Genomic DNA, 17,771 nt, shown 5'->3' on the forward strand with positions numbered 1-17,771 from the left:
TGTATTTTGGTTTTAGCCACTCTAATAGGTTATCCAGCAACATTTTACAGGGGGTTTTAATTTGGATTTTTTAATGACTAGTAATGTTGTTCATCTTTTCATGTGCCTATTTGCCACCCTATATCTTTTTTGGTGAAGTGTCAGTTCAATTCCTTTGCTCATTTTTATTGTTTGCTTTCTTACTATTGAGTTAAGAGTGTCATTAACTTTTATTAATCCATTGATTCAACACATGTTTTTGTGCTAGGGACTGTTCTTACTGCTAAGCATAAGCTCATGAACAAATCAGAGAAAAGTCTGTCCTCATGGCCAACAAATAAAGAAGACAAATGACTCCTGGAATGATCTCCTAATTAATCCAGCTCATTACATGTCACTCTCTTAGGGGATGGAATCTTTTGTGCAGAGGATGGAAATTTTTACACAAGAACATCTTCTGACACATTAAATACATGAAAACAAATTTTCACGTGAGATGGGTTCATATCTGAAACTGCAGTGAGCGCCACTGATCTCTTTAAACACGGTGCTGCAGTTGATGGCAGTGCAGGCCCTGGACACACAAGGCTCTGCTGACCAAGAGAGACAGTCACAGAACAATCACATGAACAATCACTCAATCACTACTGTGACAAGGACTGCTAAGGCAACAGCTAAAAAGTCTTGAAACTGTGAAAGGGTCTATGTGGTACGTAACTGCCTACCTCTCCAACCCTATCTCCAGGACCTGAAGGAGAAGAAATTAAAAAGGCTCAGAATACACACAATCCATTCATAACATAACTGCCCTTTAGAGAGACCTGAAAAAATGGAAATTATCAGAGAAAGTCATCAGGTCTGTTTAGATTTCAACTGCAATAACCATATGTTCAACTTAATGATAAGAATGTCTTCAGTTCAAAAATATAGTTAAAGTTTATTCAGTTAGCATCTTCCAATCTCAGACTTGGACTCAACAACCATATTTACACAACGCCACCTTCCAACATAAAGCATGAGATCTAAAGGAACAAATGGCTATATTTCATAACAGGAAATGCCAACAGAATACTACTTTGTGAATTAGTGATTATTCACCCTTGCTGCTCTAGTCTCTTTCCCTGCATATCTTCTTACACACACAAGCCACTAACACTTCTTATACGTGTCATGAAAGCAGGGGGTTTTCGGTAAAAATCCAAAACATGGTAATTTAAATTTATTAAAAGAGTACTTTGCACAAATGCTTTAAAATATACACTAGTGACATTTTTAAATATAAGTTTAATCAGAATCCTACATAAAACAAGTCAAAATTAACTAATTGACTATTAAAAATGTTATATAATAAGACTAATTAACTTGAGAGAACTTCCCAGTTCATCTCAACTAAGACTGCAAGCAACTCGGACCAGGTGATGAAAAAGTAATAGACAGAACATTTATTCATATCTCATATTACCAAAAAAAAAAAATTCTCAGATAGATTTACATAGTGATTTAAAAATGTCAACCCAAGAAGGCTTGCCAACACATTTTTTTTCAGTCATAAAAACAAGGGTTATTTTTATATCAAGACATAATACATAGCAACTCTGTGAAAAGGGGCAATTTTGAAATTTGAAAACTAGTTTTCAAGTAAGAAAATCTACTATGCTTTGTTTTTTTTTTTATAGTTTTTCAGAAAGAGAAACAGGCTTCTGATTTTTAGTTAAGAAAAAAACAGAAAACTTTAACAACATTAATTCTAAGTATATTTTGAAATAGTAAAATAGAATTATTGCTTGGGAGAAAGGGGACAGATTTAGAAAATAAAATGATTTAATATTTTAATATTGTCTATGATCCTTATAATATTTAATTCCATTGTATTCAAATGAATTATGGAAATTACCTTTCTATTTACTACATACATTTGATAAACTAGACTGTAGCCGTGAAATTAAAAGATGCTTACTCCTTGGAAGGAAAGTTATGACCAACCTAGACAGCATATTAAAAAGCAGAGACATTACTTTGTCAACAAAGGTCCGTCTAGTCAAGGCTATGGTTTTCCCAGTAGTCATGTATGGATGTGACAGTTGGACTGTAAAGAAAGCTGAGCGCCGAAAAATTGATGCTTTTAAACGGCGGAGTTAAAGAAGATTCTTAAGAGTCCCTTGGACTGCAAGGAGATCCAACGAGTCCATCCTAAAGGAGATCAGTCCTGGGTGTTCATTGGAAGGACTGATGCTGAAGCTGAAACTCCAATACTTTGGCCACCTCATGCGAAGAGCTGACTCATTTGAAAAGACCCTGATGCTGGGAAAGATTGAGGGTGGGAGGAGAAGGGGACGGCAGAGGATGAGACGGTTGGATGGCATCACCGACTCAACGGACATGAGTTTAAGTAAACTCCGGGAGTTGGTGATGGACAGGGAGGCCTGGCACGCTGCGGTTCATGGGGTTGCAAAGAGTCGTACATGACTGAGTGACTTAACTGAACTGAACCTTCTGAACCTGTTTTGTGGCTTGGTAAGATATATTTAAAATATTTACACATATGTGATTTTTTGTTGATTTTCTTAACAACAACAAAAAAGAGCAGTGTGTCAGTGCTAGATTTGACTTAATCCCTCAAAGTGTGTCTTAATGGTAGAAAGCGACCATCAGAAATTTTGTCTAAAATAGTATATTTAGCTACTAAATGTTTTCTTAAAAAAAAAAACTCTATAACAAATAATAATACTGTCATGCATGTTTTTTATTCATCATTGTCATGAAACTGTGAATGGAAACCCAGTATGTGAAATTTGAATAAACAAAGTTATGTCTTAAGCCATGTATTCCCAGAATTCAAATATCAGCATTTCATTTGTCTCCTTTTTAATTACTTTTCTAATATAATAAAGGCAAATCATATTAAAATAATTAAATATAACATGTTCTGCTAAAACTCTGGTTTATTAACCAACACACAACTGGCAAACAGGAATACTTTTAATATTACACAAAAAGTCACACCTATTCATTTGTCACTTTTCTCATTATTTTAACGTCCTGTGCCACCAAATAGGAGCAGCTGAACACAAAGTAAATAAACATAGCTGAACACTGCAAGCCATAAGAGGACTGAGTCCTGCCTGCATTCCTAGTTCTCCCTCTTAGCTCTGCTTGGCCATATGCCCTGTCTTGGAAGTGCTTCCTGTTTGGTCCTCCCTGATCTTCAGGGCATTTTGCCTTTGCGTCCATAAACAAACAGCCTCAACTTCTCTTTAGATTCCCTTCCAGTGAGCTACCTTCAACTCTTTTGTTCACATGAAGTCCCAAACACACTGTAACATTTCTTTATCTATAGGAAACTGGCATACCTTTTTAACTGTGCTAGTATTTTAATCAAGATTTTTATTGTTTTTCTTGGTTAGTGCTCTTGTATAGAGCACTTGTATAGATTTTTAAATGGGCTTCTGCTAATGATATTTTTTATCATGAGCCCTGATAACCAGTATGTGATTTTGCAAAACAAGTTTTCCAGGAGTGCATGTAAATTACAGCAAAAGCGCTCATACTAACATGTAGACAAAGGTGGCGGTGCTACTAAAACAAAACTATAGGTTGGTAGGCAGCATGGTCAGGGAAAATTTCCAATGTTAATTCAATAGTTGACATAAGAAAGCTCTTGTGTACAAAAGATGGTTTCGGAGTTCTATAAATAATGTACAAAAGGTTCAGAGGGTAGACTGAACACATAGGTTTACACCCTCATCTCATTTCATCAGAAAGACAAAAACGAATTAAAAAGGGAAAGAAATACACAACAAAGAGATCCTGAGATAGTCTCTAAGCTGATAGAGGCTTCGAGCACCATTCCTCCCCATTTGCTGGTTATCTCCGTAATTGACACTATGTTCTTAAACTTTCTTCTTTGTTCTGTCAATTACAGATGGTATCCTATGGCTTTTCGTCTTCTAAGCAGAGGCTACTAATCCCTCTTTGCCCTTCCCTCTACCGTGTATTTCCCCCTTTCATCTTTCAAATCATCTGTACTTTCGTTTTCATCTGCTCAAGATGGATAGCATTTATATTTGTTTTATGACCATAATCTAGCCTCATGTGCTTTTTTAAAAATAATTTTACTCATCTACTCTGGCTGTGCTGGGTCTCTGTTGCCGTGCGGGCTTTCTCTAGGTGCGGTGGTGGGGCTCCTCTCCAGCTGCCCTGTGCAGACTCCTCTCCCCTGGCTCCTCTGGTTGCAGGGCACGGGCTCTGGAGTGCCCGGACTCAGTAGTTGCAGTTCTCAGGCTCCAGAGCACAGGCTCAACAATTGTGGCCCATGGGTCTGGTTGTTCTGCAGTGTGTGGGATCTTCCCAGACCAGGGATCGAACTCATGTCTCCTAGACTGGCAGGCAGATTCTCTACCACTGAACCACCAGGGAAGACTTTATGTGCTTTTTTGTATAGCTTGATTCAAACAGTTCAAAATCAGTCAATTGTGTTTCCATCATAATGAACTATGTAACTATTAATGACAGACCCAAGGCACAAATTATGATTGCATTTCCTTACACATATACTTTGGTCCTGGAACGCTTATGGGCTTTTTCTAAGGGGATGGGGGAGTTGCATTCCCTGCCTTAATCAAAGCTGTAAAGTCTCCTAATTTCAAATACACTGTCTCATCTTTGAAGTCCAGGTTATGTTGTTGCTGTTGTTTTTAACTGAGGTATAGTTGAGTTGGGGGGTTTTTTGTTTTGCTTTTTCCACTCCCTGAATACTTGACAACCAAACTCCTTCATTCTCCAGTCCCATCATGGGCAGACTGTTCTCTAGGCCTTTCTGTGTAGTCAGGAGCCTGGAACTGACTCTGTTGCTTTCCTCTATTTGAACACTGTTTGGTCAAATTTCTGATTTTTCTTTCCTGCTATGCTGCCTTGTTTTGCTGGACAATCTCAAGTAACCTCTTCAGAAAAGGTGTGTGGAAAGCCAAGTTCTTTTTATCTCTAAAAAGGTTTTTTCTTGCCCTCCAAGTTTAATAATAATTTATCCAGATCTATAATTCAAGGTTGAAAATAATGCATTGCTTCATTATCTTCTGGCTGAGCACTGCTCATAAGAAACCTGTGCTAGTCCTATTTTTGTTCCTTTGTAGATGAGCTTCCTTTTTGCCATCTAGAGGTTCACAGGATCTTCTCATTCCCTTGTACTCTGAGGAGTCATAGTGATGATGTCTAGTTTAGAGGGTTTTTATTCTTTCCACTTGCTTTTCAGTTAAGCCTGTTCTACTATTTGATATGTCTTTATTCACATCTGGGAAGTCTCACATCCTTTCCTTACTAATTTCCTGTCCTCTGCTTTTTCTCTCTTTCTAAAACTTTCAATAGTTCTTGGGTCTCCTGAATTGGTTCTCTATATATTTTGCTTTTTGTATCATATTTTCAATGCCCTGCTCTTTCTACATTTTAGGAGATTTTCTTGATTTATCTCTAAACTTTGGTTGAATTGCTGACTCTTTGCGACCCCATGGTCTGTAGCCTGCCAGGCTTCTCTGTCCACGGGAATCTCCAGGCAAGAATACTGGAGTGGATTGCAATTCCCTTCTCCAGAGGATTTTCCCAACCGAGGGATTGAACCTGGGTCTCCTGCATTGCAGGTAGATTCTTTACCACTCAAGCTACAGGGAAGTCCTGAATTTTATTTTTTTTACCATAATACCTTTATTACTAAAACCTTCTTCTTCTTTTTTTTAAATCATTTTGTTTATTTGGCTGCACCCAGGTCACAGTTGCAGCACTCAGCATATTGAATCTTCATAGCAGCATGAGAACTCTTAGTTACAGCCTGTGGGACCTAGTTCCCTGACCAGGGATCGAACCAGGACCCCCTGCATTGGGAATATAGAGTCTTGGCCACTGGATCACAGGGAAGTCCCTAAGAGCTTCTTTTTTAACATGAGCTTTATAGAGATATAACTCACATATCATAAAATTCACCCTTAAAATGTACAATCCAGTGGTTTTTAGTACACTCAGAGTTATGTAATCATCACCACTATATAATTTCAGAACATTCTCATTATCCCAAGAAGAAAGCCTGTACTCAAATTTCCCCAGTTATGAAAAAGATATACAGCTATATAAATCCATACATATTAGAATATAGCCTAAATAAAATTTCCAGTTGGGAAATATAACTGTACTTAGTAAAACCAGGAAACAGAAATAACAGAAGGGAGAATATTCAGGCAATTATAACTATAACAGAATTCTGGCTTTTTAATACATAACAATACTATGGTGATGCACTAAAAAAATTTTTTTAATTGAAGTATACATTCCTGGGAGGTAATACAGGACTAGAAAAATATTAAATCACGGAGCAAAACGAACAGTAAAAATAAACTTCCTCCCCTCCTCCAAAAACTTTGCCTGGAATATGTGACAAGGCACTGCAACAAAGAGGGGCCACTTACCTAGAAGATATAACCAATTTCAGACTCAGAGGCCTCAGGTATAATGGAGAGGGAAAGTGAGGAATGTAACATAAAATAAAGCATACACATCTTAAGTATGTAGCTCAGTTACCTTTTACACATACATCTATCCACGTAATCACCACCCAGATCAAGGTATGGAATATATCCAGCGCTCTAGAAGATTCCCTCAACAACTACCTAATCAATAATCCTATAACAGCAAACTATTACTTTTAACTCTCTCAGTACAGCTAATTTTTTGTTTGCTTTTGAATGCCCTATACACAGATACACTATTTTGTGTCTAGCTTCTTTAGTTCAACATCGTCCAAAATCTCAATCTTTTTTTTTTCCCTTCCTGAGTGTTATTGTTCTATACAACTATAACTCCTTCTCTACCCACTCTACTTTGAAGGATATTTAGGGTCATTATAAATAACGAAGCTGTGAACAGTCTACCACACACCTTTGGGTAGACTCGTTTCCATTGGACACACGCCCAGTTGTGAAACCAGTGGATCAGATGGGTATACTTAAGTTAATACGGCTGGTTTTCCATGGTTGTATCAATATAGCCCCACACTTTAAACGTGATCAAATTTAACCTAATTAAACATAAATTTTAAAGTATACATATAATGTTTAAAACCTGGCACAACTGTATAATTAAGTTCCCTTCATGGTACTTTTATGCTGGGTAGCTAAAACTCAGTAAGAGAGAGAGAAAAGAAGTCACAATGGAAACCACATTGCCATGCTCTCAGTACACATCTTTATTTTGCTCATTGTTGGTTTACTAGCTTATTTACTTACTTTCTTACCTAATTATGCAGAAAATGGCCTGGAAGTCAAGATACTAATTTAGGAACAAAGGCTACACTGAAGAGTAAGATGATGGTGGGGGCGGTGGCGGGGGGGGGGGGGGGGATAGACAATTACTTTTTATTCTACTAATGTTATGATATGAATCTTCTAGAAACGTGCTATATTACTTTTTAAATAGTCTCTTGGTTCTGAAATAAAATAATGTCTGTTTCATGTGGAATTAATAGACAAGCATTTTTCTCTGTGAAATCTGAGTCTATTACTATCACTGATTTGTACAAGGGATGAAGCATTGTCTTTCAAGAGAAAAAGAAATATAAGAGTAATAATTACTGCTAGTTCCCCACCTCTATTGAGGTCAAAGGATAAAGAAATATGGTTAACATGCAGGTGGGGAGATTTAAGTCAGACCTGAGAAAAAAATTCCACATTCGTGATGACTATTAGACATTGAAACCAGTTATTAAAGGAGGAAGAGGGAAGACATTATAAATCTCCCGTAGGGATTTGAAGGGCAGTATATACAGCCATCTGTATAGTGAAACTTGGATAAAAACCAGCTGGGAATCGATGTCTACTTTTATAACACTATAAATACTGAAGAAGGTTTTCCTGAGATTTCCTTTAAATAGTATGTTTCTTGTTAAACAAATTTTTGAGCTCTACAGTATTACAAAGATAGAATAAGAAAGCAATGTGAAAAGAGCATTTTAATTCTATGAATCAATTCAATCAAATGGATCCAAAATTGAGAAATCTATTGCAAGACACCATTGCAGGAGAGCACGGAATAAAGCATAGCTGCTGCAGGACCAGAGGCCACAAACAGAGAATAAACAGCTCTCCCTGAGATCTGCACAAAAACCGTGAAATATAAAACCACCAGAAATACTTATGGTTTGGTTTTCTTTGGAAATGCAGCCTTCCTGAGGCTTAAACACTGCATCAGTGTTTACAAACTCAGCGGAGCACATGGACAGGCACTGATAGACTACTCTTATTTTCCATGAGGCAGATTTCCAGCTGCCAGGTAAGGAGCCATTCCTTGGTGGGCCCACCCTGACACGGAAGGCTGTACTTCCAAATAAAGCAACTCCCACACCACAGGCATGGATCTTTCCTTGGGGGTTTTTAAACTCCTAGCCCATATTCTCATATGCTGAAGAGTCCTTCTATTGAGAAAACATAAAAATTAACAAAAGGAGGAGGAGGATGAAAAAAAAAGATGCGCCAATTAAAAAATATACAGTCAGAGGACAGATGCTTGAAGAAAGGGTATTAGAAATTCAGATGACCATTTGCGGGAAAGGAAATAAGAGTAGCAGAGGCAATTCAGGTTTTGTTTTAGGTGATGAAGTGTAAGAAGGAAATATCTGTTCGCTGACCTTAAGGCTTTGGGGCATTGTTAATTATTAATTCAATAAAAACTCTTTCCGGCTCTTTCTCTAGATTCTCTACTTCTTCATATCCCTAACTGGATGTGTTCTTTACAGCTCTGCCTTCAACCCTCTTCTCACTCATTCTATATTATTTTCCTGGATGATCATTATTATATTTCCTTAGAAATTTACTACTTAGGCTCCAACATAATGACTAGGTAACTAAATCTCCAGTCTCCACTTTCACTTCTGGAAATCACTACTCTAGCCACATGTCACCCAACTAAGGTGATCAGGGAACAATCCTACAGACAATGTAATCCCACCCTAGATTGGGTAGAATACTCTTCATACTCAATGGTATGACTTTTACTGGAAAGACAACTGAAAGCATGTGGTCCTTCATACATTCTTTCCAAAAGAAAAAGAATAAAGTGAGCCTATCACTTCAAGGAAAACAGCTATTTATTTTGTCAAAATAAAAACTCAAGTTTTCATGTGAAATCATAATTTTGGAAAGCTTGTATCTGCCTCTTTATTTTTACATTCTAATATGTAAAGATTTCTAATGATAACAGTGGGGATATCAACAAATGTGGTTTGTTATATTGTATAACATGTGTCAACATTTGGAAAATCTGCACAATTCAGAGAACCATTATTGTCCAAGTGACTAATGTAAAATGCTATAAAATAATGTGTGTGTAAAAGAGCCAAAGTGCAAGAGAGATCAATGGTCTTTAATGTACCAGAGTGCGGAAAATTCAATGATATGGTTTCATATTCTACACTGCAATTACCTGTAAGAAATTACCTCTTGTAAATTTGGTGTAGTATATCTGCAACTCTAGAATATCCACAAAATTTTTTGAAAATTATTTAAACAATCTTTCCTTTTTCAACTATATATCTTTGTAAGGCCAGCTTTTCTTTCTATCACAACAGATTCTATAAAGAAGCAGATATGAGAATAGAGCTGCCTTCTATTAAACCAGACGTTAGAGAGGTACAAAAATGTAAAATGGTGCCACTCTCTTCCCCACATTATTTTATTTGAGAAAATAGTTATTTTTCACAAAAATATGTTACATTAACATGAAATAGTTTTCTTATAATATTTTACATTAATTAATATTTAAAAATTTTTCCCTACTTGAATCACTAATGTGATGTTTTCTTCCTAAAGATTTAAAAAAATTTTTCCTGCTTGAATTCCTAATGTGATGTCTTCTTCCTATCTATCAGTCTCACATATATCAGTAGATAAATGCCACATAATGAAAGCTCATGGTGTCCTCAATAGTTGTTTTGTTTTCCATTGATAGGTTGTTGTGAACATCAATAGCTTTTAACAATGTAAAGGGGTTCTGAGACAGAAAAGTTTGAGAACTGACTGTCTAAACCAGTGTTCCTCTTGGATTCCACAGGAGAGAGAGAGAGAAAAAGTAATCCATTAACTACATAACGAATACCAGCTGACAGTATTAATTCAAGAATTATTTATTCGCTCCACAGACACTCAGTGACTCTACAGGAATGTTGAGGTCTTGTGCTAGGTGCGGAGAATACTAGGAGGCACAAATAAGAATCCTCAGCCCCGACTAGTCAGGGTCTGGCGGTGCCCACTCTAACAGAAGGATGAGCAGACAGTGCCGACAGGAATGTAAGACGTCACCCTTCAGAAAGGATGATAAGGGATGAGAGACAGGATGGAAAAAACGTTGGAGGAGAATTTTAAAATACAGGAGCCTGAAATGAGCATTCTTTCTGGAGAGTGAATAGAGCAGGATAAGGCTTTAAGATCAGTAGCAATTATTGACTGAGTGAAAGTGGAGTCATTCAGTCGCGTCCCACTCTTTGTGACCCCGTGGACTGTAGCCCACCAGGCTCCTCTATCCATGGGATTCTCCAGGCAAGAATACTGGAGCGGGTTGCCATTTCCTCCTCAGGTGGATCTTCCCGACACAGGGATTGAACCCAGGTCTCCCTCACTGCGGGCAGACTCTTTACCATTAACTGAGTATCTACATGCAAAGCACAACAAAGGATAGAAATAGAGCTACAGTCTTCCAGGAAGCTAGAAGTAAGGAAGAGAAAGCATGAAGCAGTTATTAGAAAGAAGAAGATAATCAGAAGAGCAGAGTGACATGAAGACCAAGGGAAAAGAATCAAGAAAGAAGACACGAGCAGATGCTGTAGGATATCAAGAGGAACAAGAAAGAGTAGAAAGGAGAGTTGTAAACAGAAACGGTACTGTACCAACCTAGAGGGGTGGGATAAGAAGAGAGACGGCAGGGAGGCTCAGAAGGGAGGGGATATACGTATATCTATGGTGATTCATGTTGAGGTTTGACAGAAAACAACAAAGGTCTGTAAAGCAACTGTCCTTAAATTTTAAAAAAAATTAAAAAAATAATAATGCATGTAACTGAAAGCAGAAATACCTATCATCAGTCTACTATTCATCCATACTCATTAGGCAATCATTCATCCAAGCAGCAAGGACCAAGCCGCCCACTATGTACCAAGCCAAACATCCAGCAGAGAATGTCACACGGACACTGTCTAGTATAAAGTTCTGGATCCACACACGTAACTATTTTTCACTGTGGTAAGTGCTAAGACAGCAAAAAGAGAAGGAGCTGTGAGTCCGTAGAAGGCAGAACAGTCAATGCAGCCTGCTGAGAAGGGGAAGGAAGAAGGGTAAAGGGGAATTAAATATGGTTCCACAGAGAAAGTGACATTTGTATGAGATCATGAAAAATAAGATGGGTTTCATAGGAAGTGGGGGGGGTGGGCGGGGTGTATGCATTGGAAAGTGTGTGGTTATATTAATCAAGGTCCCAGCAGGAAAAAGATCGCACACTCAAATGGAAAATAAGGTGAACTTAACAACATGACTTTCTAAGAAGTGAGGCTAAGGACAATCAGGAGTGTGAAGGAAACCCAACCAGGGAAGGGTAGAGGGAAGCAATCAATGGCATCCTGGCAGGGACGAAGTGAGGCAATCAATACCTGTAACCATCCCACCTCTCGCTCTCTAAATCTCCCGCTCAGGCCTCCCAACAGCCAAACTCAACTGAGAGGCCAAGGGCAGAAAAGCCTGCTGAGGCAGTCCATGACGGTGAGCCCCTCAGAAGCACAGCAAGAGAAGGGTGAAGGGGCTCTAAAGGGACACCAAATGAGAACATTTCAGGCAAAAATAACAAAGACCTGGATCTACTGAAGTTCCTGCTGGGGAGTAGGGAGCAGGGAGGAAAAGTAAGATGAGTGGTGGATGAAGCATGTGGCTAGAAGTCAGAGAGATTTATACAAACAGCAGGCTAAGGAGCCGGTATACTACCCTAAGGCAATGCGGAAGCACTGCAGGGTTTAGCAGAGGACGGGCACAACCATATCTCTGTGTGAGTCTCTATAGCTGCTCCTGCCAGGGGTTTGACTCCTGATACAGGAGTCACACAGACCAGGCCACATCCGGGCTTACTTGCTCTAAGACTGTATCAGTCAGGGCCCAGGCAGAAGGCAGAGAACACACCAGTTATGAGTACAGAAAATTTAGCATGCAATATTGTTAACTGGGCAACTGAAAGGTAAAAAGAGAACTCCAAGGTATCATGTAGGCAACAGCTGTTGGAAGCAGCTACCCACCAGGAGGGTGCGAGAAAACACAAGGAGAAGGCCTGGAATCACACCTCTGGGAACCAGGTACTACTCAGCTGGGTTGGTGCCTGTGAGGAAAGGGTGCCATGGAGCTGGTTCGGCAAGGATTGGGAGAACCGCAAACTGGGTTCAGCTGCTCCCACAAGGACCTGCCACCGCCAGGGTGAAGAAAAAGCGTTGCTGCCATGACACTCACAAGCAGAAGCGGATCCACGGGGGGCAGACAGGAAGGAGCAAGCTGCTTCTTCCCCTTCCAACCTTGCGTTGCCCACCAGGGAGCCAGAGGGCGGAGCAGGGCGTGGGCTGCGGAGACCCAGCCCCAGCAGCACGGAGGAGAAGGGTGGGGTGAGGTCTACGAGTCAGGAACTTAACCACTGGCACAGTAATGCTGGGAAAAAAAAAATCAACCCTTCTGAGTCTCCGTTTTCCTCGTCTGTGAAATGGGGACGGCATGGGGACTATCAACTACATAAAACTTGCTATAATACCTGAAAAAAGTAGCTATCCCATAAAATTCCCTTCCCCATTCTCCAAACTGTGGCAACAACTAAAACATGAAGACAAGCATGTGTGAGAGCTAACACTCAGTATATGTGCCTATGAGACATCCAGATTTTCTCATCTCATCAGTTCCCATATGTGAAGTGGAAGGTTGGTCTTATTAGGTTTTAACCTATCCATTTGGCAAAGTTGGACAATCTGCACACCCATTTCACATTCACACACACAGATGTATATGCATACATGTTCCTTTTAATCCCAAACAAACAAACAAACAAACTCTCCATAATGAAGGCAAAAGATATAAATGTGATCAAAACACAAAACGGGATGAACTCAAGTACTAATATTAGGAATCAGAGCACTCTCAATGATGTTGAAAAAGTATATATTGAATAAAATTTTAGAGTGTGTTGATTTATTGCTGTTTTTCAAAGCCAGTATTGCAAAATTATGAAAGCAGGAAATGATAGGTATGAGTGTCATTGGTGAAAAGCAAAAATCACTAATTTCATCTGGGGCTTCACTAAGAGAAGTACGGCGTCCAAAAAGAGGCAAAGAACAAGACGTCTTTATTCAGCGCTGAACATCGCATTTTAGGCCGAACATTAACAAACTAGAGCTTTGTCAGTGGCTCAGAACTAGAAAAAATTGTGGTTAAAGCCTAGTCTTTTCACAAATGGTTGGACAAACTCATCACATTTAATTTGCAAAAGAGAAACTGATGGTGATTACATGGAGCTGACACTCCAGTGCCCCAAAATGAACAGAGTAATCATGAAGCTTCACAACACAATGGATCAGATTATTATCTGGAAACACAGCTCAGAAGATCTTCCGGTAAAAGTGTGACCACAGAGGTCTGGGAATCCCAAATATAGCCAAGGTGATTTGAGGGTGAACAAAATCAGGGAAGAGGTAACAGAATGTAACCATAACTAAGCTGAAAATGGAAAAACTATTTAGAATTCTGCTCAAAGAAAGAATGTGTTATCTAAAGGGAAATACTCAGCATAAAGACTAGAAAAAAGACAAATTAAGTGGAAAGAATAAATTGCTACACTTCCAAGAAAGATAGGAGAAAATCACTGAACTTGATCTGTTTTTAGTTCATTCTCATTAAACAACCCTTTTATAATACGGTTTCCCACATAGATTTCCCCATTTTGTTGTTTGTCATTTAGTGGTTAAGTTGTGTCTGGCTCTTTTGCGACCCTGAGGACTGCAGCCTGCCAGGCTCCTCTGTCCATGGGACATCCCAGCCAAGAACAGTGGAGTAGGTTGTTATTTCCCTCTCCAGGGGATCTCCCCTTGATATCTACCCCATAGACAGAACACAACTGCAGCACACCAATTCCAGTTTGCTTGATAATCATAATCTTCACTTTCTCAGCAAAAAAGTACCAGAAGCCAGACTACACTGAACTAATAAGCAAGAAAATAATAAAGAAACAGAGGCATCAAGCATAGGACACTCTTTCAAGAAATCTGGCTGGGAATCAAAGGAGAGTGTCATAAAGAGATCTGTTTCACTTCAGCCATAATAGGATCTTTCCACCAGCCATTAAACACAGCCACTCTGCGGAGAGCTAAGGGATAAACTGGTGAAGATGCACCAACCACAGTGTCAATCCAGAGAAACAGATTCTCTGTAAATGGAGACACTAACATGGGCATCTTCTACTCATTTCCTCTGTGAGTGAACATTCTGGGTCCAAACAAATGGGTTTCTTAGAGTCTGTTTTTTACTTTCAGAATACATTTTCCATGACGAAAGGCCAGTGGGAAAAACACAATTCAGTTTGCAATGTTGTAAAAAAAAATAAAAATCATTTTTCTGGAACATATATGCTTAGTTAACTGACAATTTAATAACAAGCTCTTGGAAAGCAGGCATATGTTTATATGTGAAATGACAAAATGAATTTTTTCTTTCTTTTAGCAATTAAGCTTTTTTCTCCTAAGAGAATGATGTTTATTTCCCTTCATGCTCATGATGTTTTAATATGAACTTACCTTTTACTGGGAAATTTTATATTTAAGAGCTGAGCTTTCAATCATGGGATCCCTCCCTGTGAATTTCAATATAAGAAAAATCTTCAACCTAGAATTAAAATATCTGTTTAATGTCCCCAAATACTAGAAGCCTCTATCACAGTCAGAAGAATGTATACTTCAGTAGAATTTACAGCAGGGGTTGAACAGCGCATAGTTTGAATTTCACATTTTTTAATGCTGCTAGAAAAAGGATTTCCGCTATCTAGGATATCAGAACATGATTTCTTTTTTCTTTTATGATAAGCAGTTTTCAAATATCAACATTTTATTTTGTTTAAATTCCAGCCTTTTCCCTTGCTGTTCATGGTTATGTATCTGTTTGTAAATGGGAATGAGACACACCAGAAATTCTGACCAGTGATATGAAGCAGAAGTGCATAGCTGTAATGTGTTATCTTTTCCTAAATTACCAGTTGGCACATAGATAGAACATGATTTGGATCAATCTTTTTGGTCCTTCTTGCAACAAAGGGTGCTAACAATTGTCTGATTCTTTCCTTCTCCCCCCAGCCCCTCACCCATGTCTGGAGTTTGGGAATAAATCAAACCATCTTATCTTTTTTTTTTTTTGTCAACAGAAAACTCAAATATTTAAACTGAATTCCTTATGGGCTTACCCGCTTTTTTTTTCTGGCTCTGATTATTTTTAAAAGATATAGAGCTTTAGAAATGTAAAGTGTTTTGAACTTTTAAGAGTTCTGCACTGATTGAGCAATAAAAGCTGATTTATGCTCTGGGATAGCATCATAAGATTTTATCACTGAAACACAATATAAATTAACTTTTCACTCAAACCTTCTGTGCATTCCTGCTTTTCTCTATTCACAATGTGAATTAGTTCTTATTTCAGCATATGCACAGATAAAGAACTATGCTAGGTAAACAAACCTTATTAATGGATACCTCTAACTGTGGGAAGAAGAAAGGAAGGAAGGAAGAAGGGAGGGAAGGAGAGAGGGAGAAAGAAAGAAAGAGGGGAGGCAGGGAGGAAAGAATGAAAAAGAAACCAGAATTACAGCCAAACACCAGGATGACTCAAAGAAACAACTTTATTTCTACTCCAAAATAACATGTAGGACTCTGGCATTGGTTGTATGGAGATAGGATAATTTTATAAATAAAAAACACATTCTTTCACATTACAATGTCTAGATTTAAATTCCAGTCCTACTCTTTATCAGATGTATGGGCCCTGGGTACCATATTTTTTCTCTATTTTAGGTTATCTGAAAAATGTGATACTCACAGTATCAATCTCATAGAATTACTGTGAATTTTAAATAACACAGGTAAAGAGTTAGAATAAGACCCGGTACACTGTAAGTGCTCAATAAATGTTAGTTACTTTCACTTTTCTTATCATCCTTCATGTTACTTAAAACCTTCATATGTAATCACTTAGCACACTGAGTTAGTTGTCTTTCATATTATGACCTTCTACATTTTTTTTTCTTCTGGGTTCATCCATATTCTTTTATTTCCAAAATTCTGGTCTTCTATTTCAACTTAACAGTTTGATTTTTTTTTTTTTTTTGTACTCATCAGTAATCAAGAATTTGGGCGAGAAAGCTCAATAAGAAAAATTTACCCATCTAGTAAACTGTATTAATATTTATTAGATACCTAAGATCAGATTATAAAAGAAACCTCATTTTTAAAATAAAGAAATAAACCTTTGCAAGTTTCCAGAAATAAATTCTACCTATTAACCAGATTCAATATCCATATTTAAATATTTCTAGGCAATGGCACCCCACTCCAGTACTCTTGCCTTTCACTTTTCACTTTCATGCATTGGAGAAGGAAATGGCAACCCACTCCAGTGTTCTTGCCTGGAGAACCCCAGGGACGAGGGAGCCTGGTGGGCTGCCATCTATGGGGCCACACAGAGTCGGATACGACTGAAGCGACTTAGCAGCAGCAGCAGCAGCATATTAATAAAAGTATTTATTTCAAAAAAGGTAAAGCCAAGATTATTTTTCTCAAAACATTAGCTCTCTGATTTTTTAAATCAAAAGAAAACAGCAATTTAAAACTTAAATTTCACTGTAGCCCCTTCTTCTAATACTAAAGACAAAACTGCATTTTAAAAAAAAAAGAGAGAAATGAGAAGAGTAAGTTATAAAATACCATGGTGAAGAAGGGGTAAGAGGGATGTGACCAGACAATCAGCAGACCAGTCTAAGAGTGAGGAGCCAGAACAGAATATGTCCATTTGCTCAACTGATTTCTCAGCATCATCATTCATTCATCAATTCAAATCCAATAAAAGATCATTTAACCACAGCAAGTGGGGAGTAGGGGGGAGTGGGACAGAACGAAGGAGGAGTTCAAACGGATTCTAATCATTCTATGATTAGATGAAATAACTAACAGCGTGACCCTTTGTGGGCAAGGACTTGCCTGGGCTTCCCAAAGCTGAGTCTAAGGAAAGGGCTCATGGCTGAGCCCCCGGGGTGGGGGAGGCATGTGTACAAATTCCTTTCCTACTCTTTCAACAGTTTAAAGATGTCTTCAATACTTTTACCTAGATGCCATGATGACTAGGTCGGCCCACAGATCAGAACAGGCTAGAAGGAACCTCCTCAGAGCAGGCGGTCATGGTCTGCCGGGGAAGCGGGTGACTCACCCATGCTCATCTTGATGGGCAGGTTTGCTCTGCTCGCCGCCTCCACTAGGTGTCTCCGGACTTCCATCACCGCCTCTTTGTGCCTGGTGTTCAGCAAGGCGTCCCACAGGGCTCTGGCTGCAGGGTCACTGGAGTAAAACCACAGAAAGAGCTTTAGAGTACATTTCTACTAAGTAATGGAAAGAGGAGCAAGCAAAACATTTCTTCAGCGTCTTTTTTGAGTACCAATGTAGTCCTTCTAACTGATGGACTCTTAAGTATTAAAAGTATTAGGATTAAATGAAGAAT

At 38.6% G+C, this 17,771-nt stretch overlaps 1 protein-coding gene across 1 annotated transcript in view; it reads right to left on the minus strand.

Annotated features, from left to right (window-relative positions):
* SCFD2 (sec1 family domain containing 2) overlaps window positions 1-17,771 on the minus strand; it is a 391,117-nt gene that overhangs the window by 317,567 nt on the left and 55,779 nt on the right. Inside the window, exon 3 of the mRNA XM_070458048.1 lies at window positions 17,484-17,611. Coding sequence (XP_070314149.1) covers window positions 17,484-17,611 — 128 coding nt within the window. The remainder of the gene's footprint in view (window positions 1-17,483; window positions 17,612-17,771) is intronic.

The sequence above is a fragment of the Odocoileus virginianus genome, chromosome 29 (genome assembly GCF_023699985.2).
Source record: "Odocoileus virginianus isolate 20LAN1187 ecotype Illinois chromosome 29, Ovbor_1.2, whole genome shotgun sequence".
Classification (NCBI taxonomy): domain Eukaryota; kingdom Metazoa; phylum Chordata; class Mammalia; order Artiodactyla; family Cervidae; genus Odocoileus; species Odocoileus virginianus.